This window comes from Homalodisca vitripennis, chromosome 3 (assembly GCF_021130785.1).
Source record: "Homalodisca vitripennis isolate AUS2020 chromosome 3, UT_GWSS_2.1, whole genome shotgun sequence".
Lineage (NCBI taxonomy): Eukaryota > Metazoa > Arthropoda > Insecta > Hemiptera > Cicadellidae > Homalodisca > Homalodisca vitripennis.
This window is the reverse complement of record NC_060209.1, coordinates 97176726-97204720: the sequence shown is the minus strand read 5'-3', so window position 1 is coordinate 97204720 and position 27995 is coordinate 97176726. Positions and strand designations below refer to the sequence as shown.

Sequence of the window (27995 nt, the reverse complement as noted above, 5' to 3'; positions counted from 1 at the left end):
GGTTTGTATTTGAGGAAAATATATATAAAAACAAAAGATTTTATAATTATGTTGTTTAATATCAAACAGACACAAACACAATTACACAATAGAATACATTCACTACCAACACTAGGTGTCTACTACTGACGTCTACAGAAAATCACAGTGTCTTGTTTACTAACAGTCATTATTTATATACATAGAGTTTTATATTGTTCAATAAATATATATATAAGACACCGGTGTCTTTATTAATATTTAATACTGTTTATTTTAATTTCTGCCGTTTGTTCAGCTCAGTGTACCCCGGGCTCTCACTGAAACAGAAGTCAATAATTTAGTGTTATTGTAAAATAAATTAACCATTGGCAACCCTGTGAAAACTAATAAAAAAAAATCAGTAAGCTACCTTGGAGTTTGATTCTAGTTGGACCAACTCACGAGAATGAGTGTTTCAAAACTCGATGGTAAACTTTCTTTCAGGAATGGATTTCTCTTTAGAGTAAAGGGTAAAATGTTATGATAACATGGGCCAGGAAATGCATGTAACAGAGTTGTTCAATTCACAATTAAGTATTACAGAATTCACTGTGTTTATTTTATTTTACCCACAATATGCACATGTACGATAGTTCAGATATCATGTTCAGAAGTTTGTTATACCCACATAAATTTTATTTACATTACTACTAACTATTGTAATCAGTTAATTGTAGCAAACTGAACATTTCAAAGAACTTCGTAAAATAATACATGCTTGTATAATTTTGTAAAAGTGCATTTCAGATTCATGTTGTGTAAGAATCATGAAGAATCCATATCTAGAATTTAATCATTGGGTTTTGAAACTGAAAGAAATAAAACTACTTTTTTTACTGATATTATAGTAAAGAAATATGCATTTTTAGTTGACAATTCTCATTCAAAAGATGTTATTTTGATGTTTAAACTATAATACTAAGAATATTTTATATAATTTTTTTGTCAAAAACAAGTTGACATTCAAAGTTGTTACCAATGTGGTACAATGCGTAGAATTGAAGGTTATAACTGTAAAAGAATTTCTCTTTAATTTTGGTTTTCTTCAACAAATTACAGCAACAACAAATTTGGTTGAATATGAAAACATCACCTAACTTGACAATAACATTAGATCTACTTTCAAGCTACCCGTATCTTAGTTTAAGTGCGTAATTTACAACCCAAAGTGTATAAGTGGTGGGCATCTCTGATCATTCAGTTGTAGGCTAGCCACGGTAGCAGGACTTAATTGACATTAACTGTCCACCAAACTTGTAATAGCACAATCTTGAGTTAGTCCCACCACAATGTGGCAGTTACTTTATTCATGTAGAATTTATACTTAAACATGAATTAATTAATGAAAAATGTAGTAAAACAATGCTTTAATATCATGAAAAACTAATTAAATATTAAAATACTGAAGATGTATCCCTGAGAACGAGGATTGGCTAGATGAGTTGTTTGACAAAGTTCAGGGCCTAACAATCATTCTAGAGCTGTAGTAATTGTGGTCGAATTGGCTGCCTTGACTCACATTAATTGCACTTGATCCCATGCACTTCCTGTTCCGGCTGTCTTCTCCGGTCAGACAGTGTTGTGTGTGATAGCTGAATGTTTACCTGATTCACTTCACTATATTACAAGTAATATTTAGTTTTCTTTTTTTAGAGATATTTTTAAAATTATGGGGTATTTGTTGTTGTTTAATGTTGAACCATTTTAAGATATATCCATTCCAAAACTTTCTATGTTTACCCTTGAACCTAAGTTTTTTATACTAACATGTATAAGGAAATATGATTAAGATATAAACCAAATGCTAAATTGGAACATATAGTTACTTCCTTAACTCTAAGCATTAAATGAGTCGAAACTGATACTCACTGTCAATAAAGTAGACTGCGAGACATAGACCGACAAGGAAAAGACCACACATAGTCAGGACGACAGCGGTCAACTGATGTTTGTGGCAGGTCCGGCAACAGTCTGCTGTCGTCTGCCGGGGCTTGCGTGACATGCCGTTGACCACCGTGAAGTGTGTAGACGACGCTATGGACACAGTGTCCAACGGTTTCTCTGCTGCATGCTGGATATGTGCTTGCTCTAGTCGCAGAGCGGCCAGATTGGCTGCTGTTAGCAGAAGTGTTCCTGATGAACCACTCTATAACAAAATTTCAGATTTTTCAAGATATTTATTTGGTGCTGATTGTTTGGTTATGAATTTTAGTATTAAATGTCGTATTTCATATGTTTTTATAAAAAATGTAAAAAACTGCTTGTTTAGAATGGGTACTGTAAAATCTGTTGATGAATTTGGTGTATAGTTTCATGCTTGCAAAGTTTGTTGGGACTTGAATTTTTTATTTATCACAGGTGGTTGCCAGATTAAACAATATTGTGCACCTTTACCAAGTTCTCTTCAAAAAAATTGTAAAACCCTTCTTGTTCGTGTTCTGAAATGAAAAAATTGGGTTTTCTCTATGGTATTTTACATTTGTTCTATATTTAAAGTTTTAATCAAACGACCCTTGGATTAGTATTATTCCTTCCAAATCAAACCTTTCTTCTTACATATCTGTTTCCACTTAAATGCTATCCAGACATGCAATAGAAGAGCTTGTGAGATTGAACACTACTCTCAAAACTGACATACCTGTGTACTAGACTTGCTAGAAGGTGTGCTGGCTGGACTCAGCCACTCATTAACAGTGCGGATAGAGCGTGCCGCCTGTCTGTCAGGCGTGTTACACGTGCAGGTGGTAGAGTCGCGGCACAGCGCAGGCCGAGGAATGAACCAGGCTCCTCTCTCGCTGCCTGTACTCAGCTCCTCTTCTATCTGTAACAAAATAAAGATTAAGTACAGTTTTGGTTACTGCTTGTAAATTTAGTAAATGAGGCCATTTTGCCTGGGCTATGTATATTTTGGACAGAGAGTGCTATAGTAAACTCCCCAATCTGATTGGAACCATATGCTTGATTCTATAACCCAAAATGATCATATGTATAATATTGTTTGAGTTCCTAGGTCGTCTAATTTACTCCAATCCAGTCCCTACTATTGTGAAAGATGAATAGTTTTTCTATAAATTTGTTTAAACTTGATCTTTATTGCTTTGCTTTGCTTCTCCGTTAAAATTTTTTACTGTTAATGGAAGGATTGTGAGGGAAACAGGATTTTTCCGGAACATTTTCCATTTTTCAGTGATAAAAAAAATCAGTAAAACTATGTTTCCAGATCTGCAAACTGATCTCTTCTTCTGGTAAATAACTAACCTATCATATAACTGTAAAACATGCACTTAATAAAAATAAAACACAACACTAATTATTATTAAATTTATATATAATATTATTATTATATATTTATAATTATAATTACTGAACTACAGAATACACAATTGATCTGCATTCGCTGTAGGTGGTTGGTTGTATTGCAGATCTTGAAACATAGTGTTATTGAATTTTTTGTATCACTGAACAATGGCAAATGTTTGGAAAAGTTCCATATGCTTTGCTTTAAATATTATATACCATCGTAAATAACAACTTAAATAGTTTTGTTATTGATTTAAGCTTAAGTAAACCAAAATCATAGCTCAATACATGCTTGTGCTCTTTCAAAGCAACTAGATGTCCAGTTAATGTTTAAAGAAACACCCAACCTCCAAGAAAGAGTCCAAAATAATTGTTATCCTCTAAGTTAAAAGGATCTGATAATGCATTTTTTAACAGTGTGGTATTTACACAAAACTTTGTATTTTTTTGAAATCCAATCATATGCATACAATAACTTCAATTGTTCACAATTATATACCAACATGAATGTAAACCATTGATAAAAGTTAACCCTTTAGACGCTAGCATCCGAGGTTTCTGCCAAACCTGTGACCCCCAGAAACCAAGTTGCTGGTACTACCCTGATCTTTGGCGGTCTGATCAATCGGACTTTGGCGGTCAAGTTGAAGTTCAAATTTGTAATGCAATCTTAACTTTGTTCGCATTATGAACCATAACTTCTTGCTTTTTGAGATGTCTTGTCTGGTGAGTCAACGAGAAGTGATTGGCTAGCATCTGTAGCATGACTTGTTGTTACATCATGTACTCCAGCCAGCCTTGAGGCACAATCTGCTCTCATCTCATTGTTTCGTATTTATATCCATCAGCTGATCTCATGGTGTCATACAGTGAATTTTCAACTATTCCTGTACTAGGCTGATAATTTGTCATTTATTTTCCTATATGGTTTTAAAGGAAGGAAGTTTAATATACATGTTACTACCTACATCTCAGTTTTTAATTGTTGAGTTGATTTGTAAAAGAAATTGGTTTTTCAATAACTTGAAACAGCAGATTACAGGTTAGTAGGGTTATCGCAAAATGAGGCTCATTTAAACTCCGCTGATAATTAATTACAGGTGAATTTCACTAAGTTATTAATACCAAAAATGTATGATAACATGTAGTATTTTTCAATATGTAATACAACAAACTTGTAATTTTAAATATTAAAAAAATGGAATTTGGATTTCAACCATTCAGTTTATGTATTATATATGTTTCAATTGAAATTTTTATGAATAGATCTGTGGGTAATGTTCATCATATTATTTATTTTTTAACTAAGTTATTATTTACAGAAAATACTACAAAAATAGTGCTCCACTTATTTATTGAGAGTTTAGATATTTTGGGTTTTATTATGATAACATTCATGTTCTTAAGTGGCATTTATTATTACGTAGCTTACAGCTTAATATTTCAAAAAAAGAAAGATTTTAACTTTCTTTTAATCTTAAAGAATTGAAATAAATACACAAGACTACTCACTGTAAGCTTCACTGGCTTTGCAAGCAATAAGACGAATAAGGCATCATGTGTCAGATTACTGTAGAGAACACTGAGTCATGTCTGAGCAGCCCTCTGATGAATGGCAGGCGTGTTAACGTGTAGGCAACAGCCTTGCCCTACTTTAGTGTCATTCTTAGTAATAAGTTCATCCCAATCATTTCATTCTGATACACAGCACACTGAAGGAGTCAATAGTGTGAAACATTGTTTATGTGAGCATGTTGACCCCAGGAAAGTTCACTTCTGGCTGATTTATACCTGTCAGTAGAACCTATAAGGGGTACAGCAAAAACCGATGTCTCACTTATATCTAGGCATACCGATGAACGTCCAGGAGTGGCACATCACTAGCCTCAAACATTGAGATATCGGGCTAAAAAGGGTTGATACATAAGTCTAGTTTACTGACAAGGGGCTCCCTTAATGTTAAAGGCTTTTTTTTAATCTGACTGGAAGAAGTGGAATAGTGCTAGCCTATCCTTCTTTCAAAGTAACTTGACTGAGATAGTACCTGTTATCCCTTCTCATGGTATTTTGACAGGAGGCGGCCACTTTCCATAACCTTACCCATCCTAAATATCCTGTCACTCCAGAAGCAGCCCTAAGGTCCTTTTAGGACTAAGTACAATAAGGGACTTCCTCATCTTCTTCTTTTAAGTGGAAAATAACTGTTGTTGATAGACCCTCATGAACAGAAAAATTAAAACAGAAATCTCAACTGTTACTGCACTGGGTATACCTAGTACTACGGTTCTGAACATAACACTAGTGAGTTACTAACCACAGTAGATATCTAGATTTGGGTTGTCTTTACAGAGGAGATTGACAACAGTTGTATGGCAAAAACAACATTTAATGCATATTATATTATATTTATATAACATCTTGTAATAAGTTCCAAAGAATAGTGTGACTGTCCAATTTGAATTGAATAAGTAGTTATCATGTTATGTAAAAAAAGGAAGTATTTTATGTAGTTATTTTTTTAATTGCAGCTTTAGTCACAGGTACACCTCACCTATTCTCCCAACAGCTCCAAGCTGCAGGACATATAGATTAAATCTTTTAAAAAGCAGAGTGGGACTCACAGCTATCACCTTTAATGCCATTTTAATGGTTCACATTTTCTATTTCCAAACTCCTCTTGGAAATCCCTACTACTTTTAACTGTTTGTGATGCCAATACAATTTATTACTGTGTCACACCCAGAAGTAAACAAACAAACAGGGCTCTCCCGAAGATATACTCCATAAAGAATAGAGCAGTATTAAGTTAAGTTCAATACAACTGACATTATTTAAATAAAAAAAAGAAAATTTTAAAGATCCTATTTTAAAAGTAATTTTTGTAATAGCTGAAAATATTGGAATTAAAGTAGTCCAGTGTACAAACTTTCTTTTATTTCAGTATTAGGATCACAAGATTAGTTATGGTGTCAATTCAGTAGCAAATGAAGCAATATACCAGTAGTTGTTTATTATCAACATTTCAAAAACGATTGTTTGTGTCTTCTGCAAAGAGTCCAATGCATACTAAATGAGATGATTTCACAGTACAACCTTGATCTTTGTGATCCTTTTGTTTACTCCAATGGGGGGCAGAGGTTACCATGTTGTGCTATACTGCGTAATGAAAAAGTGAACTGAACTGCCGTCAAGGACTTATTGCAAAAACTTATCCTTTCATGTCAAATCCATTCATCTTTCACTTCCCTTTACAACTGACCTTTTTTTATCTATCAAGTCACTATTACCTGTTACTAATTTGAAATCTCTACATATCCAAGTTTGTATTTTAGGGCGAAAACTAATGAAATACAACCCTATTACTACTAGCTAAACTACTTTATTAGCAAGTATATAAGAAATTAGGTTCCTATAAAAATCTATGATAGGTAATGGAATAGTACAGTTTTATATGAATTCTAAGCTTGGTTGTGTTAGTAACCTGACTGAATAACATGAACTTAAAAGTACACTAGGGACGCTATTATCCAGGTTGCGGTTATCTGAAGTTGTGTGTCATCCAAAGTACAATATAAGAGTTAATTAATTATACTTAGTGCAGTATATACCTTTCTGTATAGTACCGGTAATCTACTCCATTCTCAGTATTAAATGAATGTCCTACAGCAAGAAATATGTGAGACGTTCTTGACCACTTTAAGAGTATGGCCAGGAACAACTCAATAAGAACCTATTCAACAGCTTTATTAGTAAATAGTTCTCACATTTCAGGCACTTTTGGAAAAATTTATGCTTTTAGTTTTTCAGTATGAAACTGGTTGTCCTTGTACTCATACTTCTAAACTTTCATGTTATCTCTTAACCACATTGAATTTCGTTTTGTATTGTATTCTTTGTTAATAGAATTGAAATATTAGTTATTTACATTAGATTAAGTATGAAATTTTGTAAGAACTGGGAAATGGGCAAGTTTTATGTGTTTTCAAGGACTAAGAAAGGGACGGGCTACCTCTGTTTTCCAACGTGAAAATCTGGGGCACCCTTACCTTATAAGTCGTCTTTTATAAAAGTAAGACTTGTTTGCATACTGGACATTTCAATAGGAATTGTCCAGTGTTGGCATTGCACTCTCTGCTGCTTTTGGGAAATAATAACCTTTTCACTAGGCAACCGACTGCAGTACTGGTAATTGTGCAGACCTTGACACAGTGTACAGATGCGGGAACGTGAAATCAATTGTTTCACTTCCTCGTAGTTTCCTTCCTTCCTGCGCCCAATCCTGCCCCGGCTGTGTGGTGGCCGCACTCGTCTATCCCACGGCCTTGGCGCAGCGCCGCGCCGCCGTCCGTCGTCATATGCAGTTCATCTCGTCAAATAATATTTAATGTTTTTAGTGTCATGTTTAAGTCCTCTTATACGAGATTGTCACCCCTTACTTCTTTTGTTGTTATAGTCTTGCTCAACAGGGGAATTGATTACTGTCGTAGAGCTAAATTTAATTTACGTCGCGGCCACGGACTTCGCGAACCGTATATCATGACCAACTTTGTTGAAACATGATGTGTAATCTATCCTAGCTGGAGGTGGGAAAATCTATTTTTTCGACAGAGATGAGGGTCTACTACAGAGAAGCCGACCTGTGTATGTTATATCCTGCTTTGATGGTTCGGTTAACTAGCGGGAGTACCAGCTGTTGAGGCTGACTCTGTATCTAAAGTAGGTACGTTATTGACTTCAGTAAATCATCTTTACCGAGTCCTCGATCACTTTGTGCACAGTTAGATCGCCTCAGAGAGCAGATATCTAAATATACCGTCTGTTATTATGGTTACCAGTATTCTCCCACAGCTGCATAATTTTGTTTCGATACGGGATTAGATCTCGTGTGTCAGTATTGTGGATACTCTTGGGATTTCTATTTTTTTCCTTTTTTCATGTTTGTTAGCTGTGTCACAGAAACGCGAGAATAAAACAGCCTGGACTGGAGCGACGTCTAGCCTTACCTCAAGCTATATAAGTCAATTGAATTGTGTCCGTCCAGCGTGGGAAACGAAGAAAGGGAATGATGGCAAACAGTCATCAACACGTTAAAATTACAAAATAAAAGCAGAGATTGGAAATATAGAAGTGTGCGCGGCGTCTGCAACAATATAGTCCGTATGACGTAGCCGTCATTCTTAAATAATGCTATAGCAATGTTCAGCTGTCACCCGGCAATAGGTTATGCATGACTCCTGCATGTGCACATTCCCAAGAACTTCCGCTATTTGTTCCTGCCACGTGATATGTATCAGATAAGCTACTATGTGACTGTGCCTGCAGCCTTCCCACGAACATGAGCGTGAGGCGGAAGACACTCGTACAGCGCAGCGGCGTGGACAGGGGCACAGAGGGATTGCCATCGGAGAATGTGGACTACAGCTCGGTCTGACGCCACCGTTTACTTTACACCGTCGTAAACTATAACGATGTGCATATTAATGTTGCTGTCGGCTTGTGCAAGAGCTTTGTTCTATACCGTCCGTTCGTCTTTAAAACTTAACGTTTTCTACGTTGTCACAAGATAGCAACTAATAGAATTATGACATCCTTATCAGCTTACATTCTCAATTCACTCAGCTTACATGCAGTTACCCCAAGTGCCACCACAAGAACCACCAACCCTGACTCCGCCGAGTTCGCAGCAGAAAGGCCCTAACCTCAGCCCCAAAGGGATTGCGCTTTTCAATAATTCTGATATTATCTGGGAGAGCGTTCCAAAATCGACATGCGGAAACAATGAAAGGTTTATTGTATAAGATAGAAATAGGCATTATATCTCAGTGTAGATACGGATTTTGTTTCATAATAACCAAATGAAGAAGATTTAAGTGTGACATCACAACTTCATTGCCTTGCAGCTAGCGAGCACGTGGGTTATCAAAAGCCTTGAATTAGTCTACATTCCGGATGCAAGCCGAGCCGACCCAAATAAACCGTAGATTGCGGCCATGTCTGCTCAGTACCCCGAAGATGACCTACACAGCCTGCATTAGGCTACATTCCGACTGCAAGCCGAGCCGACACAACCGATCCGTTGATGCGATCATGTCTGCTCAGTTCCCCGAAGGTGACCTACAGCCTGCATTAGGCTACATTCTGACTGCAAGCCGAGCCGACACAACCGATCCGTTGATGCGATCATGTCTGCTCAGTTCCCCGAAGGTGACCTACAGCCTGCATTAGGCTACATTCCGACTGCAAGTCGAGCCGACACAACCGATCCGTTGATGCGATCATGTCTGCTCAGTTCCCCGAAGGTGACCTACAGCCTGCATTAGGCTACATTCCGACTGCAAGTCGAGCCGACACAACCGATCCGTTGATGCGATCATGTCTGCTCAGTTCCCCGAAGGTGACCTACAGCCTGCATTGGGTTACATTCCGACTGCAAGCCGAGCCGACACAACCGATCCGTTGATGCGATCATGTCTGCTCAGTTCCCCGAAGGTGACCTACAGCCTGCATTAGGCTACATTCCGACTGCAAGTCGAGCCGACACAACCGATCCGTTGATGCGATCATGTCTGCTCAGTTCCCCGAAGGTGACCTACAGCCTGCATTGGGTTACATTCCGACTGCAAGCCGAGCCGACACAACCGATCCGTTTATTGAGAGTATGTCTGCTCATTTCTCCGAAGGTGACCTTCAGTCTGAATTAGGCTACGTTCTGACTGCAAGCCGAGCCGACACAACCGATCCGTTTATTGCGAGTATGTCTGCTCAGTTCCCCGAAGGTGACCTACAGCCTGCATTGGGTTACATTCCGACTGCAAGCCGAGCCGACACAACCGATCCCTTGATTGCGGGACGGTAACGATGATGAGCTGGGGCGGCGAAGGCCAGACGGGCCGGGCCGATGGATCAGAAGGCCTCCGTCTGATGTAGGAGGGCTACGCTTCCGACAGTAGAGGTCGGTGAGAGGAGCTACTGCAGCAGTCAGGGCAAGGATGAACACGCGCAGAAACAAGAAGGGTTGTGTGGATCGGAACTGGCGGAGAAATTGTATTATCTAATGTTATTACTGGATCAGGTTAAATACTGGAAGGTGAAATGTAGCTAAACTCAACATTCATATTGAATCAGCTCTTCCCATCATAGCTACGTTATGTGTTAGACATCTGTTTCAGAAGGCATATCCAGCCATCTTAACCACTGTTTGCTCAGTGTGTAGAGGAAGGTGGAGTGGTCAACCTTTCACCGCGGCCTTGATATTGTCCGGCGGCTGGATGATTATATTCAACTACCATTGCACGCGACCGGCAACTGGTACTTCTGGACAGCGTGCAGAACATTAGATTCCTCTCTGTGTGTGGCCTGTAATTAACCGTCTGTTGTTTGGTTAATGACCCAGAATATGATACAACATACTACTCTGTATCGAGACACCAGAGGATGTTTCCGATATCCCATCACTGTGGGCACGCAAGTCCAGTACTCGTCAAGTTTCGTACAGCACGTGTTGCAATATTGTAATGCTGCTTGATTGACATGAGTGTCGGCGAGTTGTTGCAATATTGTTACTGGTCATGCGGGCGATGATTTACACACTTGTGAGCAATTGTCTTGTAACTTATAATATAACAGTTTGACTCCGGGATTCCTGACTAGACCTTTGTTTCCTCTCTAAGACAAGAGTGTGTGTTAGGTTAGTTAAAGGAGAATTTGGCAAAAATTCAAGGTGCTATAAATAATTATTAGAAATTACATAAATATGATCTTGCATATATACATGGATCGTGAACTGATTACTACGGTCGTCAACCATATGTGTAATCATCAACATCAGTGTTTATTTATATTGCAATATGACCATCATGTCTTGTGTTAAAGCAAGCTTTAGTGTAAACTAAACGTACGATATATCAATGAAGAGGAATAAACGCCAGATATAAAATCTGGTATTTTACAGGGGATCTCCACCGCAATAACATTGAAATGGCCGCACATTTTTCAAGGTTGCTGCTCATAAGAGATTTTTCAAAACAACGTTTTTATATCATAAGTTAACAACAAAACATTATTATTTTGCTATAATATCGTACAAATTATTGTTAGTCTGTTTATGTAGTAAAACATACTACTTTTCGTTCTTTTTGTTCTAGATCACAATACTATATAATACATAGAGCTCGATATTTTTTCAACTTCATTAATTAGTAAGAAATTTACGACGGGCAACTACCAGGTTAACAAGTGTGGATAAGTACTTAATGCAGATAAGGTTATCTGGATCACTTCACGGTTCAAGGGGCAGTTTTAACTCGGAAACAGTCCAAGAGTCCTACAACCTGGGCGCGTTAGAAGTGAGACATAAGGATGTCCTGCGCCCGAGCCTGTTGCTTTGTGTAGGAAGTGCTGGGTTTGTAATGGGAGTTGGCATGTTGGTCACACTGTTTTTACACGGTGGCGGTGGCTGTATCGATGTTGGCTGAACTGAAGCACTTAAAGCGCAGTTGATGGGCACTGAGAAAGGGCGCTGTAAACCCAGTGTAGTTTAAGCGACGACCTGTTAAGTGGTTTGTATGCCAAAACACGGAATAACCAGTCATTTACATCTGCTCTGTCTCTAGAATACGGTATCGGTATAACATCGTGTTCTCGTCGAGCAGGTGCTGATTTTGGAAGGTCCATGGCTCACTTGCGAATGATTCCCCGATTAATCCAGGACAAGAGCTGTGATAGTCCCTCTTCCATTGTTATCCAATTTCCCGTTTGTTTATGTTGTCGTTGTGTTGTTCTTGTTGTTGTTGTCCACCCAAGCCGGACTACAGGAAGCGGCATGTTACGTGAGCGCGCGGTACGGTCGTAGTGAAAGCGATACGTTTCGACGCATGACCCAATGAGTTGCCGCTCGCCGTGTCAAGGTTGTGGGATAGAGCTGGACATGTCTGCTGTCACATTGTCACAGTCGCAGTCTCAGTAAAGTTCAAGGGCCTCTGGCTGACAAGTGGACTCGAGGACACCAGATTAGGTGATTTGCTGTTCAGTTAGCAGATAAGCCGAAATGACTCGAATTAGTTTACGGACATTCGGAGTTGTTTGTATCCTGTTATCGGGGTGGAGCACTCGGGTCTCCCGTTGTTTATTGACGCAATAACCGCGGTATAGGCTAAGTGACGACAACAGTTCATTTGTGAATTCCGGTATTTGTAAGCTTCTGTCATGTAGTTTATAATGCTCGATTACGTACCTTCTTCACTACAAGAGTGAGCTGGTCACTCCCGTGACCAGTAAATAATCCCAAATGTTGAATTTACGCTTGGTGCAAATGACATCACGCCACGGCGAGGTTGAGACACAGGAGTTTCGATATTGGCGCCCGAACATGTGAACAATGTTACACCCTCGTGCTTCCGTGTCTCGTGGTGCACGTGGCGCTACTACTACACTTACGAGTGTATAATTAGATTTCGGCATCCACAATCTGTATTAACCTGAAATTGGGTCCATACCCTCATTTTGTACCAATTGTTAGTGATTGAGGATATTCTAACTGACCTATTGGAAGCATCATGGAAATATGTCTTTCTCCGATTTGCAGTTATCAACCAACCCAACACCGATATCCTGTGACAGGAAGCCGACGTGTGGAATCGTAGTCCATTTGGTCCTCTGGTATCGGTGTCCTTCAAAGGTTCTGTGGGTAGATGAAGCAGCGGACTGATCCCACTCTCGCATCATTTGCTCCACGGAGAAACTTCAGCTGCTCCGATGAGTACAACTATCGATGCTACTACAAAAATCGTGTCATCTTTAGTACTGTTGGGAACTGAATGTACGCGAAGTGTCTGCACGCAACTAACATTGCAGTATTATACTCTAATGGTTAGTCTGCACCGTATTCGAGAAGGTCTTCAACCATGAATAGAGGAGATGTGAGGATGCTAAGCAGTAGAACACACTGCCGAGTTGTAATAGGTATCTCAGTAACTAAATGATGGATGTTGCGGAACCAGAGTAGAGTAGCGAACTGAAAGCGGTGGTAGTGAAACTTGCGGCAGGTTAGGGAATGATCTCATCGTATCGGAGCGGCGCGGCGCGGATACCTCAGGTCCGTGTCTGTGCCGGAGAAACTGTGGTTCTGCCCCTCGCTGGCGCTGCGCCGTCATTTGGCCGGCTTCGGGAACACTCCACCCACCGAGAGAAAGTATCTGTCATCACGGCTATGAATATACTCTAATTACCGTTTCTCACCCTGTCTCCCTAGTAAGTGCCGCCAAAGTCAATGCCAACAAGGCCAAGAAAGTCACATCCATACTACCCATGGTACCCACGTAACACGTAGAAAAGCAACATCAGCCTGTCAAACTAAAAATGGTAAAAAGAAGTATCATCCACTCAGGCCATGTCGCCGGAGCTCTGCGCAGGCACGTGTAGAACACATTACACCGAGATACTGTGAAGATAAACTGTTTAACTACTGATTACACGTGATAGAAAGCGGGTCACACGAGATGTGAAATAGTAGTTGGCAAACATACTATATGTGCGAGTAAATGGAAGTGCTGTATATAAAATGCCATTGGCTATAATTTAAAGCACATACGCCTGTAGAGTATTGCTACCATGATGACTAAAGACAGTTTGTACTAAATATCAGAGTGTCCTATATAGATACCAGTAAGATTATATGCGTTAATAGTATTAGTGTTTTCCATATTATTTTAGCCCTGAACTGTGAATAGACAGTTAACACATATCTTCGTCAAGCAGTAGTCGTATGCGCTATTATAGTTTCAACTTCTAGTTTCATCTTCTGGTGTCGTAAATACTAAAAACTAGGATTGTCCATTTTTAATTAATTCCATTTATTAATTTCCTAAATAAGTACTAACACTGATAAACTATATTTATCTATTCGCTGTGTTTTGTGCTGTTTCAAAATTTTAAACTATGATGACTCCAGTTGGGTAATCCACATTCTTAATACTTATTCATTCCAGAACATTATTTAATAGACGTTAGAACTATAGTAGCATAGATGACTACTATTGGAACTGTTTCATAAAGGTGTTCTTTATATTAATTAATAACATGAGTTGTATGAAATAGCGTCTGAAGGATAACGTTATACTTTATACTTGGTGTATACAATAAATTAGTGACGAATATAGACGAAATGCCTTTCCACAATTATTTGGTCTCAGGAGCGTCGTATTGTCTTGGTGAAAGCAACATACCATGACCATGTTTCCTCTCACAGGGTTTTTGCCTGTTTGCATCATTATTAGGTTTGCATATAACTGAGGGCCCTGACCCCGGACTCCCGTATGTACGCCATTGCAATACATTCTGTATTAGACAGAGGATGCAGACATCTGCGACATTGTCTGTGGGCAATGAGGGGAGACTAACTTACCGGCTATACCGTCAGAATGTTCTCACGCTGCAGCACACACTCGGCCTGACTGTCTGGTTCTCAGGCGATTTCATACGTTCCCACAAGTATCTTTGTAATATCGTATTATTGGCATTCTTATCCTTAGTTTATTATCAATATCAGTCACAGTCCAATCTCCCATAATAACATATTTTAAAATCTATTTGATCTTTTTATCATTTTAATACTAGTGGCATAGATAAACATCGAGTCATAGTCTCCATATTTATTTCATCTAAATGTTTTTTCTGTAAAGTTACAAGCACCTCTCTATTTAGCCTTGTGTTAAAAGCTAACTTGACAGCACAACATGTTTGATATGATGAAATTGTCATATTAAGATATAGTTAACAATTTAAAACAGGCGTGCGTGATAATTATAAAGAGTTAGTCGGTAATTAAGCTGACATACATGTTGAGGGCTGACGTGATTTAGGGATGATGAGGCAATAGTAGGATGGGATGACGATTCGGAAAAGGATTCAAGTTCATAGTTAACTACGACATTAAATTATACGTTTTTTATTAGATCCGAGATGTATGTCTATGAAGGAGTCTCTAAATACAATCAAGGCTGGAATTAAGTAAGACGGTAGTGTTTAATTAAATCATTGTGTTTATGTTGGTAAATACCAACCGTGATAGAAAATTGCAATAATGAATGGGAAGATTCGCATTTCTAATGAATTCTTTTATCTACCCACATTCGAAATTTTAATTGGTTTTACTTCAAAAAGCTTAGTACAGTGTGAAGCTTTACGTACCTAAATTGACCAGACAGGTAAATCAGTTCGATTATACATATACGACGAAGAAGCTCAAAACGAAAAATTTACATCTCATTGTGTCATCAGGTATACAATTGAGTGCACTACGATGTGATAGACATGATCTCTAAGCACGGTGGAGCAACCGAGTCTTCTACACATAACGTAGCTATGGTAGGAAGGGTTGATTCAATTGAATTGAAGAGTTTGATTCTCTTAATACATAAAACATTTGGATGTACGAGTTCGTAATACCGCTTCACGTTCCCCGCACGTAGTAGTAGAGGCACGACAATGCGTAATGGTTACGCAAGCACAGGCTGAGCGCTAGGATATGTAATTAGCGTAATTCAACACCTCATTGCAATCATAACCTATACTACATACAGTTGCTTCTAGTGCGGTTCGGCATTGGGATGTATTCACATGTTTCACGGTCGGATGTGGTGGTCGCATGGAAGTTCATGATGATGTGAATTGCTGTGGAATGTGACATAGTGTAAAATGGTGAGGGATGCAATTATGACGTTGTGACTTGTTAACGAAGCGACAGACGACCTGTGTACCATCGACGTGCCGGTGTTGAGGGATTTACACGCTGCGAAGGTGTACCGGACACGATATCTGTTGGTTATTAAAACCATACAATAGGCGTGTTTGAGTTTAAGAATGGGTCTTCCCATAATTGCTGTCTAAAATATTAAGTTTTAACATTTTCGGTTCTAGTTCCGTTTATGTTGCTGAGTTTTACACTTGATATGAGAGAGCGATCGATGTAAATGTACCACTTGATCGATCAGAAGACAAGAGTGAGGACCCATATATTTCTGCAATGTCCTTTCGCTTTCTCACATCCGTTCCTTTTCATATTGCACAGTTATGTAGGTGACGTTGTCAAATACATCGCGGAACTAGTGGAGAGCAGACCCTGATGTGTTAGTAGCATGCGAGTATCAGCAGAAGCAGTGACCTTGTCTGCTGATAACTAATCATCTCGTGTGTCTGCTTTATCGCTGACTGATAACAGATATACGCTCAGAGCGCGCCAGAGCGCTTCCTCCTGTGTCCGGTGAGGTGTTTCTTCTTGTCTCATGTTGAACACGATGGTACAGAGTAAGAGAATCACTTAATTTAAAAGTTAGTCAGTTATGTTGCATTTTGATATAACAAAGATGTTTTTGACTTATAAATAGTGAATATCCAAACCTATTTAAAATTAAACATCTCTGGAACTCGTAACGAAATTAATTTATTGGTTAAAGTTTCATTGTGAGAAGTAAGAGCAAGTAATGCAAATTAATCAAATACTGTTCAAAAGTTAAGGAATAAATAAGCGCGTATTGTGTTCTTTCTTTTATAATTAATTATTTGATACAATTAATTGATAAATATGCTGTATTACCAAAGGATGTTATTTTGGCACGAGTGTGTGCTAAGCGTGTGCCGTACGTGTGCTAAGAGTGTGCCGTACATTGTCCCGTATAATGAAGTGTGGAAGTCTCACTCCTCTGCGGTCACTGTCGGCGATTAACTGAAAAACTATAAAAGTGTGTTCTTCATTATGTCGGGTCTGTTAGATTTTGAAGTCGAAACCCTTATTATTGCTCTTCACAGTGCATGATAATGCAAAGTTTGCAGAGGTCACCAGTCGAAGTTAGCGACAGGGCTGTTCACATCCTCGCCGGGGCCAGAGTCGCGGCCTCGCAGGAAAGTAGGGCTGAGCAGCGCCACCGGTGGCGAAACTGGCAACAATTAGTGCTCGCTAATTACTTGTTATCAAAACAAAAGCCTTGTACCGGTTGTGCCGCGTCAAGGCCTTGCCCCACCCACACCACCCTCCCTGTCTACATACACCACTTCATTCCGCTGATAAGGGTTACTGTCCTCAGGGGGCGAGTTATAAATACTCCATGATGGTCGTATCTCCTGTTTACATTTACAACTAGTTAAGTTCCGAAGTAGTACCATACAAAGACCTGAGAGATTTAGTAGAGTGAAAGCGAAGAAATCTCATTTGTTTGATTTGTTAAAATATGCTCAATATCATCCAAGGTTTGTCGGGGGTCTTAAAAGCTGATATTCATAAATGCAATAGTGGGTTGCTTTAAAAATGCAATGCACTTAATACTACATCCAGAAAAAAAGGTAAAGGCATCTGAATTATTTTTTACATATTTGAATGGAAATTTTTTATGTTTTGTTAGGTCTACAATTCACAGTAAAAATGTAACTGATGCAATCTAATGTAAACGTTTTTCTCGTGTTTATCATAACTAGGAAATGTATTATTTTTAACTAATAGCACAGTACCATTGTTACTTTTGACATTCATTTTTTAGATAACAGTTATTCAATGTAAAATATAAATAGTTCGAAAGAGTTAACTTTTGCTAATTTAAAACACGATTTTTAATTTCCAAACAAATAAGATTGTAATGTAGCATTTAGCGGACCCCCTCCCCCTTCACCAATGCAAATTGTCTTCTTATGGTATTTCTAATGAATTGAACCTACAAGACGGAGGTTGCGGCCTTGTGCAGGTGTGTGCGTGTGGGAAAGCATAGTTCACACCGTATTACGTACAATTGCCTGCACCTACCAAGGCTCCTTATTAAGAGAACGCAACGAAGCTCTCAAAACACTATCCAGTTCGTTCTGACGTGTTGTGGTGACATTATGACTTTACGCGCCATTTGAGGGAACCTTGGCGTACCTCTTACCAGTGTGAAAATCGGTCAATACCGTTTTCTCAAAACGTTTTCACGAGGAGAAGTTTACAGTTTACACCTTACTGTTTATCATTTTATAAGTACGAGTACAATGCACAAGCGGGCTTTATGTAGATCAATGCTTTAACGGTGGTCATGTATATTCTTTTAATAATCACTTATTGATGTGTCTTTTTTAGGTTAATGTTAAGTTTGTATTGATTTGTATAGAGCGAGCAAAAATAAACCTAAATTAAAGTAAGGTATTGTAGTTCTCTGAAAAGTGACTAAAAGTGGCTCTGATCAAATATTTTAATAGATAAATATGTCTAAATGGTTAAAAAGGACAGACATACTTCAACTGCTTAACAGTAATAATTATTTATTTAGTTTCTATTCAAATAAAAAAAACTAGCTTTGTATTGCACAATATTAATATATGAATGAAAATATAATTTTTGACACCAAGGTTCGTTTTGAATATTGTACTCAGATTAAGTACTAGATTTTATTTTATTTTTTTTGTTTGAGCCTGACAGTCCTCATGGGGTTTCTTTACACCTCAACATGACTCCGTTGGTAGAGAAAGTAAACAGCGCTGTGTCGTGATGCTCAAGTCAATGTTACTGTTAATTCACCACGTCATACACGCAGTGAATAATTAATTATTTTCGTTGTAATCTTGTGTGTTCATTTACGGAGTGTGTTTTGCGAAAATCGTTTTGGTTCGTTATTATCTTAATTTTGTAATAGTGTGAACATTTTATACGTGAGCTATGGAGGCTACGAATAAAAGAATTGCGCTTACATTTAAGTGCAATTATGTATTGCCTTGTCGTAGCCAAAACGGTTTTAGGTAATTTCACATTAACGAAAACAATCTTTACAAAATTGAATTATTGCTTTGTCTATCTCACTGTAACCTCAGTACAAAAATAATATTTAATGGACACGACACCACCCAAATAAGATAATATTATGTTTGGTGGCGTTATTTCAAGTTATGTAACGATATTATACAACCGATATTATTATATCATATTTTCTTATAATTTGAAAGTAGTGTAAATAAATGCGAAGCATACTTATGCAGTTATAAATGAGAAGACTCGTCTTGAAATTGTTCAAGTAAGAGGTCCCGCCCGAACAAAACAATCTTAATTGTTAAACCATATTTGTACCTAAAAATGATAGTTAAATATAATTTACTGAAGTTAGATAAGTACTATTTGTTTTCTAATCGATGGATAAATGACCATATTTTGATTATACTAGCCAACAATTGGGCACCTGAAAGTTGGTTTTCTAGTTTCGAAAGTTTTGTTCCATGAGTTTCGTTGGAATAATTACATGTTGAATTCTAATGCCACGCATAAGATTTTCAATCTGTCCTTCTATTACTTAGGATAGGCCGGTTCTCGCACTGCTCAAGCTGGCTTCACTTGACCTCGGGTTTTCGACTTGATACCACACAATCTCTATACAGACCGTAGATAGACTATTCCCGGAAGAAATGTGATAATGTGATCGACACAAGCTGGCTTCACTTGACCTCGGGTTTTCGACTTGATACCACACAATCTCTATACAGACCGTAGATAGACTATTCCCGGAAGAAATAAGTTGGACGACCCAAGCTGGCTTCACTTGACCTCGGGTTTTCGACTTGATACCACACAATCTCTATACAGACCGTAGATAGACTATTCCCGGAAGAAATGTGATAAGTTGGACGACACAAGCTGGCTTCACTTGACCTCGGGTTTTCGACTTGATACCACACAATCTCTATACAGACCGTAGATAGACTATTCCCGGAAGAAATGTGATAAGTTGGACGACAAACAGGTGTCCTGACAAAAACAGATGCGATTTTATCTTAAATAAACAACATTTTCAGGTAGATAGACCAAAGTGTAGGAAAATCAATAGGAAAAAATAACCGAATGTGACGATTGCAAATAAACTAAAAAATTACTTATTTAGGTTTGATGTAATTATGTTATAAATGAAAAATGTAATTTAGTTGTAATATATAAATAATGAATATTGGTTAACACTTAGTAACTTGCGATTCTTTGAAGAGAGTAGAACAATTTCAACCCGCACTATTCTACTGATACTTCACATTTATAGGACACTTCGGTGTCGTGAGCGAACTCTCTTTAGTCATGATTGTCTCTATACTTTATACTGCACAGACAGGTTATATGTAAGTTATACAAGTATATGGCAACAGTTTAAGTTAGGAGGAATTGGGATCATTACAGCAAGGGACGCAAATGCTTGGTGGTTTTAGTAGCCTATTATAATTATAGTCTATATAGACATTGTCCCACACATATTCCTATCTATAAAAACTACTTACATCAGTCTCTTACGTATATTTCAGGTTAATAATGTCAAGTCAGACAAATACTTATTATTTTAAACAAATCGTAGGCTATATATTTCAGAACTTATATACAGTATTAGTTTCGGTGTAAAATAAATTCTTTAAAGTTGTATAGACTAAAGTTTTTTGTCTCCTATAAGTACGCCATATCGTGAATTTGTAAACCTAACTTTTATTAATCCTTTATATTAAGTTTTGTCATAATTCGGTGAAGAACTTAAAAACTGAAGATTTCATTTATTAATAAACCTCCAACTAAAGGACAGGTATCTATTCTGGCTGGATGAGGGATCAAGTTTTGGTTGTTGAATGTGTCAATGTGCTGTCGGACTGGTTCAGGTCGATGAACTTCTTCGCTTCCATAGTGTCGCAACAGGCACGTCCACGCGACGAACTAAGTTTCAAACTGTCTGCGTTGTTGCTGACATTATTGAGAGAAGCAGGACATTGAATTTTTTCTCCGAGTAAACTCGAGTTATAGTTATGCTCTGTTTCAGAGATAAAAAAATTTGCATTCACTCTACTTCACTAGTTGGAGACAGATTTCGATGTTCCTCTTATTATAGGTTTAGACTGTGTCCGCTTACATTTTCATGTGACCCAAAACTGGAAAGACTTACAATCAGCATAGTATATTTTCACGCTACCAACTTCACATTGTAAGGATTGGTGTGTTCTCTGATGATCCATAGCAGGTTGTCAGTGTGAGAAGCAACCAGCGAGTAGCTAATATAAAAGTATTCAGTGGAAGTCAATGGAATCAATCTTTGTTAGTAATTAACAAACTCTGTAATTCAAAACATAATTTTAGTTAGTTAATTTCGGGATAAATCAACTCTAGTCATAGCTATTTCACAAAAATCCAAGTAACTCTTTATTACTACCTACTGTATAACTTATTTTACGTCTTAATGTTGTATACTTTGTAAAAGTATATGAATGATTGATATTAATTTGACGAGTAAAAAAAAATATTATTTATTACAAAATACTGATTTTTTACTTAGATTGAATAAATAAGCAAACGAAAGCGATTTTTTAAAAAGAAGGACCTAGAGTAAATGTTAACATCAAATTTCTATTTATTTAAAAGGTTTAATCACATATGAATATGTGACGGTACGTTGATACAGGAGGCCGTAGCCCTCACTCACCCTCGCACATGCCAAGGTAACCTCTGCCACCATAATCGCCGTAACTGTCGTAATTAATACAACCTCTCTCACTTCGTAGTCACCGTCGTTTCATTATCCGCTCTAATTGTGGACTGTTAATTATTGTGTTTAATGTGCGACCTACCGCTATACGATTACTGTCATAGCTTTGTCGTCTTGTGTGACTTTTCTGTAGACCACTCTTCCCGTGCCTTCTACTTGACCTTCTAATAAACTGTTGACTTATCGAGCTCAATTACACCCAACATGAGCTTGTCAATGTTGTGGAGTCTGAATACAAGTGTTAAGATTGTATTTGTGGTAACAAAAATGACCATCATTTTACTTGTTGCTACTAAACGTATGGGTTTGGTATGTAGGATTTAAATTATGTTTAAGGTCATTTTGTGATAAGGTATAAAGTTCAGAGTCAATTTCCGTTGCTAATTGTCATTAATAAATTTAACTCGTCTGTTATTTAGATACAAAGTTGGGAAATGTTTGTATTTTACGTCATTGTCGTTTATAGACGATCTGACCATTTAATGTTTATAAGGCACACACCATCTCTCGCTCGGTTGTCAGATAAATGGTTATAAATAAATTCTAGATTTGTTATTATAATACTTGCATTTTAATTGACATTTTTCATATGTGTTGAAAATTGGGACATTTGTAGCGTGCACTTAAACGTTCGAGATACAAATAGAAAAACAACAAAGACAAAGTATATTTCAACAAATGTAATAATTAAATTAACAGGAGACCGTAAAAAGAAACAACAAACTTGTTTTTAGAAATTCCAACTGAAACAGTTACAGGAAAAACAATCATCGTGGAAGGAGTAGATTTTGTAAATGTTCACAAAAAGGTGCATACTGAGCGTAATGAAAATCGTCTAAATATCGGATTTTACTAATTTATCAGCGTGAATAAACTTGCAGTATTTCCAGTAATCACTTATTACAATGACTATCCATACAACGCAGGGACTATTGATTTAGGATAGTGAACAGTATTGTCAATGAATATGCATTTATGAAGAATATTTTATACATATAGCTGAGAATGTAAAGTTATGTGAATGTGCGTGTTACAAGTGTAGTTGTGATCTATACGACACTACACACGGTAGGTGCACCTTACATGGCGAACTCTATCCTCCAAGTACCGCACTAAGGCACCTTTAGGAGAATTTTGTTGTTGTGCAAGAGAGGGAGAGAGTGCGGCTGCTGGGACATTACACACGGCCTTTGATTTCATTCAACTAGCAATAAATTAAGTACAGCATTTTATTTTTTTAAGGATTACAAGTAGAAATGTAACACTTGGAGGATTCGCCTTCGTCAATGTAATCCATATTTGGTGTTTTACAAGTGGAGAGGAGGTGAGTAGGCTCCTAAAGAGGAGGATCTGTTCTTAATGTTTTTTAAATGGCAACGTCCTATAGAGTGTTTGGGTGTAGCCTAATTAATTACATATATGTAGGATATCAATGATATTTTATATTATTTGTTTCTACGATGGAAAATGTAAAAAATGTACAGTTTTTCGCAAAAATTCTATTACGAGAAGAGAGTAAGTCTTGGATTGTAAGTTCATATTATATACTTGCCTACAATGTGTACTCATAATATATAGTAATATATATAATATATATATATATATATATATATATATATATATATATATATATATATATATATATATATATATTACTATATATTATAGTATATAGTAGTATTCCTTGTGATTTGAAATAGAATAATTTTTAATGTATTCAATTTTAAGGTTTAAATCTTGAATGCAAAAGAATAAACCTAGTTTAAGGTAAAAATGTCGTAGCTTTATTTCCAATAATATAACTATATAAAGAAGTTACCTTTGTACACTACTAATGTAGAGGCCCCGCGAATGTGTGATACGCGAATACTATGGCCCTTGGATCTGAAAGTAGTCCCTAAATTTCACTATTCCGTCTACGTACAATCATTCAATAATTAACAAGAAGCTGTATTATATATGAACCTCGGAGTAAGTGAAATATGTCGAGAGAAATCAATGAACTGAAAATAAATAAATATTTGAGCTCTGGCTCAATTCTGTTACAATCAAAAAAATAATAAATCGCACTCGTACATTGGAAATCTAACAAAAAGCACCAATGCACAAATCGTATATTGCTTGAGTATCGACGTCCCAGCATGCACATGGGCCTCAGACAATCCGATCTTTGTATTGCCCACGATAACATTTTTAGCATTAACACTCTCTGCTTTAGGCAGTGATCGTGGCATACCTTCGTGATTCGGCCGCATTCCAACCTTGGCCTTCCCCTATCGTTCAGAGACTAAACCTCTCTTCGTGACTTTCCTTTCTCGATTTGGAATTTTTCATAACCAGGATACGATAAGCCAACCCTTGATGCGGTGTTGCCGCCTGTCCGCGGCGATAATTAACATACAAGTATATGGCAGAGCTTGCTTGCATCATCAACGAACTCTTCGTACTTTATCTATACGTTGTTTATTTCTGAGACGAATATGAAAGTAGATAACGAACGATATTGCTCTTTCTGCAGTGTGGAATGACAAAATCAAGCAAATAATTTTGTAGTTAATTGGTGTAGCATTACAGTGATTAGTGGAAAACCTTAAGACTATCATCTGATAGCACATTTTGATATCAACTGTCAATATATAGTATTAGCGGATAATCTGTACAGTTTTAGTATATAATCGGTAATTGTTAAAAAATAAATAAGTTAATATTCAAGTGCTCTTTTTACATTCTCGATGAATCTTATTAACACAGAAGTATTGTTTGAATTCCCTATACATGCACATTCTGCCGGAGGTGATTAATCTACAAAGACTCCAAAATCACACATAATTAAAGATTACAACAAAACACTTGGGATTGATTTTGTAAATCATTCATTTAGTCGTACAATGTATTTCACCATTTGTATGATTAAATTATTGTCTTGTGTGATTACCGATGTAGCATAATAATGAAACTAAACTAACTACTACTGTTTGTTACAGGTATGTATGAACTGATTGGTGAAAATTGTTATCGGGTAAGTGTTTTTGAGTTGTTACTAAAGTTCTCATTAAAGTAGTTATAACATGAAAACTTGTTCTAGTTACGATTGTGTGTTGATTGAAAGTGTATTAACCACGGTGTATTACGAGTGTGAGGAGAGGGGGCACGACAATAGCCGACAATCGGACAAACGGAATCGATTACAGTTTGAAAGCATGTGAGGTCACGAGATTATGCACGCTGTCGCGACCTTCCAGTCACAGTGCGAGTCACTTGCAGGTCGTTGGTGCAAGCCGTTCTACCCAGGAGATCACAGTGTGTTATATCTTACATGTTTCATTGATATAACACACATACAACTAAAAACATATCTGAAGCCGACGATGAGGGCAATGGAGTGACAAGAAATGAGTATTGGTTTGTCCTGTAAAATAGCGGCCATTTTACGTCGTTTTTAAAAACCCATTTAAAGTAAATAGTCCTATCGTTTTCACGATTTTTAATTAAAAAAGGATTAAAAGAGGAATAGGAATTTGCAGACTTGAACTCTTTATCTTACTTGTAAAAAGTATTCCTATTTACCACTATCTTATAAATAAAAATCAATCGCAAAATGGTATGCTAAGCGCTAATATCGAGAACGACTAGACGAATTCGGCTAATTCCTTTTTTTAAATACCCGTTTACATCCGAGGAACATTTATATGAAGGGAAAGATCTGATATGTTACCTGGAATATTTTTTAATTTGAAAAAATTATAGTTGTTGACACTTTTAGTTAAAGTTCGTCAAAGAGCCAGATATGTCTGTTTACATTAAAATTTTACTAAATATTAAATATACAGTGAAGTATAAGCAGTAGTGTAATGCAGATAGCAAATAAAAAATTAATATCTAAATATTACTCCAAATTGCATAAGTGACAAATTTAAAACGTCTAATGCATTGTAGATAGTATTTAAACACTGTTATAAAACCAACCTTAGTGAACAAAGTTGTGAATGGTCTGACGTAAGGTACTCTAAATTGGCGGCCTTCCTTGACCTTGTGATATAGCATTTTAATAGTGGCATATGGACAAACAGAGAAATGAGCACCAACATGTCTCAACGATCTTTTTTTCCCAGACTATAGTCCGGAAAACAACAGACTTCTATAATGCCAAACCTTCTAATGTTTATTTTGGAATGTTGCATGGACGTAAGAAGGATTTAAGTTAAGATTTAAGATTCCTTTATAACGGAAGTGGATAGGAAGTATGTCTAATTTCCCCTTAGGCCGAAATAAGCTTCACAGTCTTACGTACAGTATGTATGTATATTTTCTTCATCAGACCACAAAGGCAAACTCAACTATGACATTGCAAATATTTTAGACCGAAAGTATATTACAAGAGCCGGAGGTAGACGCTTTTCGACCGAACTAGATTTCTGAGAACCACATACGTACATAGATTTTTATTTTTTTATCGGGACAATTAGGCAAACAAAACTGTTATTTTAAGTGAATTTAAACCGCAGTAAGTAGGCACCAGACAAGGGCTAGAAGTAAACGATTTTTGACCGAAATAGATTTCTGAGACCTGTGTATTTGTATTCCCTCGATCGGGGTTATAAGGCACACTCGGCTCTGACGTTGGAAATATAATTAATTTGAACCAGAAATGTTCCTAAACGTACAAAACATGATGTAAGAGTCAGTATAAACTCTGATTTAACCATGAACACTTAAATAATACCTACCTATTGCAGCCACAACTTTTGAAAAATGTCATAGAACTCCATTATATTAAATATGAAGTCCAAGGACAAGGATACTGATTTTGAAAATCGCTTGCGAAGCGGTGGGTAACAGCTAGCTAGATTTTGATAATTATTTTATAATCAACAAATTAATTTTGTTTTAATTTTACGATTTATTTACTTATACTAGAATGTACATTATAATGACAAATTAAACAAATATATATATATATTTTGGGGTTTTAATGGATAGTTAAAAAAAAGAATGAGTTGGTGATCCAATCACTTCGGACCTTCACTTCTTTTGTTTTTGGATCGATCTTATGAATAACGAGCTTTATTCATAATAAAATTAGAAAGAACTACTAAAGTAGCAAATTATGTCAAATTTTAGAATTTGGAGACACATACAATCATAAATGTAAAATTTAATTCCAAATTAATGAAAACGTGCCATGCCATGAGAGTGTCCATATCCAGTATAATCAGAGTATTAGTAATGGAGACTTGAACAGTCGGTTTTTAAGGAGTCACTGTGTTGGATTTGTCTTATTCATAAATTAATGCTGTTTTGATTGTCAAGTAGCGTTTACTGGATGGTCATATAGCGTTTACATTCAAATTAAGCATCTGAGCGTTATTGCCATTTAAAAAAAAGTAGTGTTACGTATATATTATTGGGAGGAGTTATTTATATGAGTTATTATATTATATAGGAGTTATTATATTTATATTTATAGAAGTGTTTACAACAACTTTGAACAATGTGCCTGATGTTTGTAGTTGGGAGAGGTTATTTATCTTAAGAATATGAATATATATTATTAATTTACTATTCAATTATTGTTGCATAGAAAACATTGAACATTTGTTCTGGAATACAAAATATATGGAAATTTCGTACACAAGTCCTTCAAATTAATACTGTGAATATAAGAATTTCCAATTTATAATTTATTTAGTAAACTTACAGGCAGAAGACCATCTCTTTTATATGAATGGTTTAATTTTCCTATTTAAATCTGACGCTAAATACTCCAATATGTAGTTGTTACAAAACAATATTTACCAACAAAACGTGATTTTTTCGTTTTATTGACACTTGGAACTATTTGTGAGTCGATATTTAACAAAACAAATTTAATTCGTATTATTGTGTATGAAGATGTAATAACACTGTAATACTTACATTGATGGTAGCCGGCATAGAGGGGCTCTGCTTGAAGGAATCACCGTCCGGGAACACCATGTCACTAACAGCTACTGTACGATTCACAGTACTCTGCGGCCGGCCCGGCAGGCGGCTGTCTAGTCACTGACTGATACTGCACCGCGACTGTACAGTTTGCTGGCTGCTGACCCTGGCCCTCAGCTGCCGTGACGTCACCGGGGAATCCGCCTCGCCGCACCGCGCCGGTCATCCTGCTGTACACCCACC

General features: G+C 37.0%; 2 protein-coding genes across 2 annotated transcripts in view; one reads left to right on the top strand and one right to left on the bottom strand.

Moving 5' to 3' along the window:
- Positions 1-27995, top strand: part of LOC124357214 (nuclear migration protein nudC) — a 128541-nt gene that overhangs the window by 21902 nt on the left and 78644 nt on the right. The window lies entirely within an intron of this gene.
- LOC124357215 lies at positions 37-27929 on the bottom strand. Its single transcript, XM_046808762.1, has 4 exons — positions 27747-27929; positions 2660-2842; positions 1891-2167; positions 37-299 (listed from the first exon to the last, which is right to left on the bottom strand). The coding sequence occupies exons 1-4, from the start codon at positions 27804-27806 to the stop codon at positions 274-276; spliced, it is 546 nt and encodes a 181-aa protein (XP_046664718.1). The 5' UTR covers positions 27807-27929; the 3' UTR covers positions 37-273.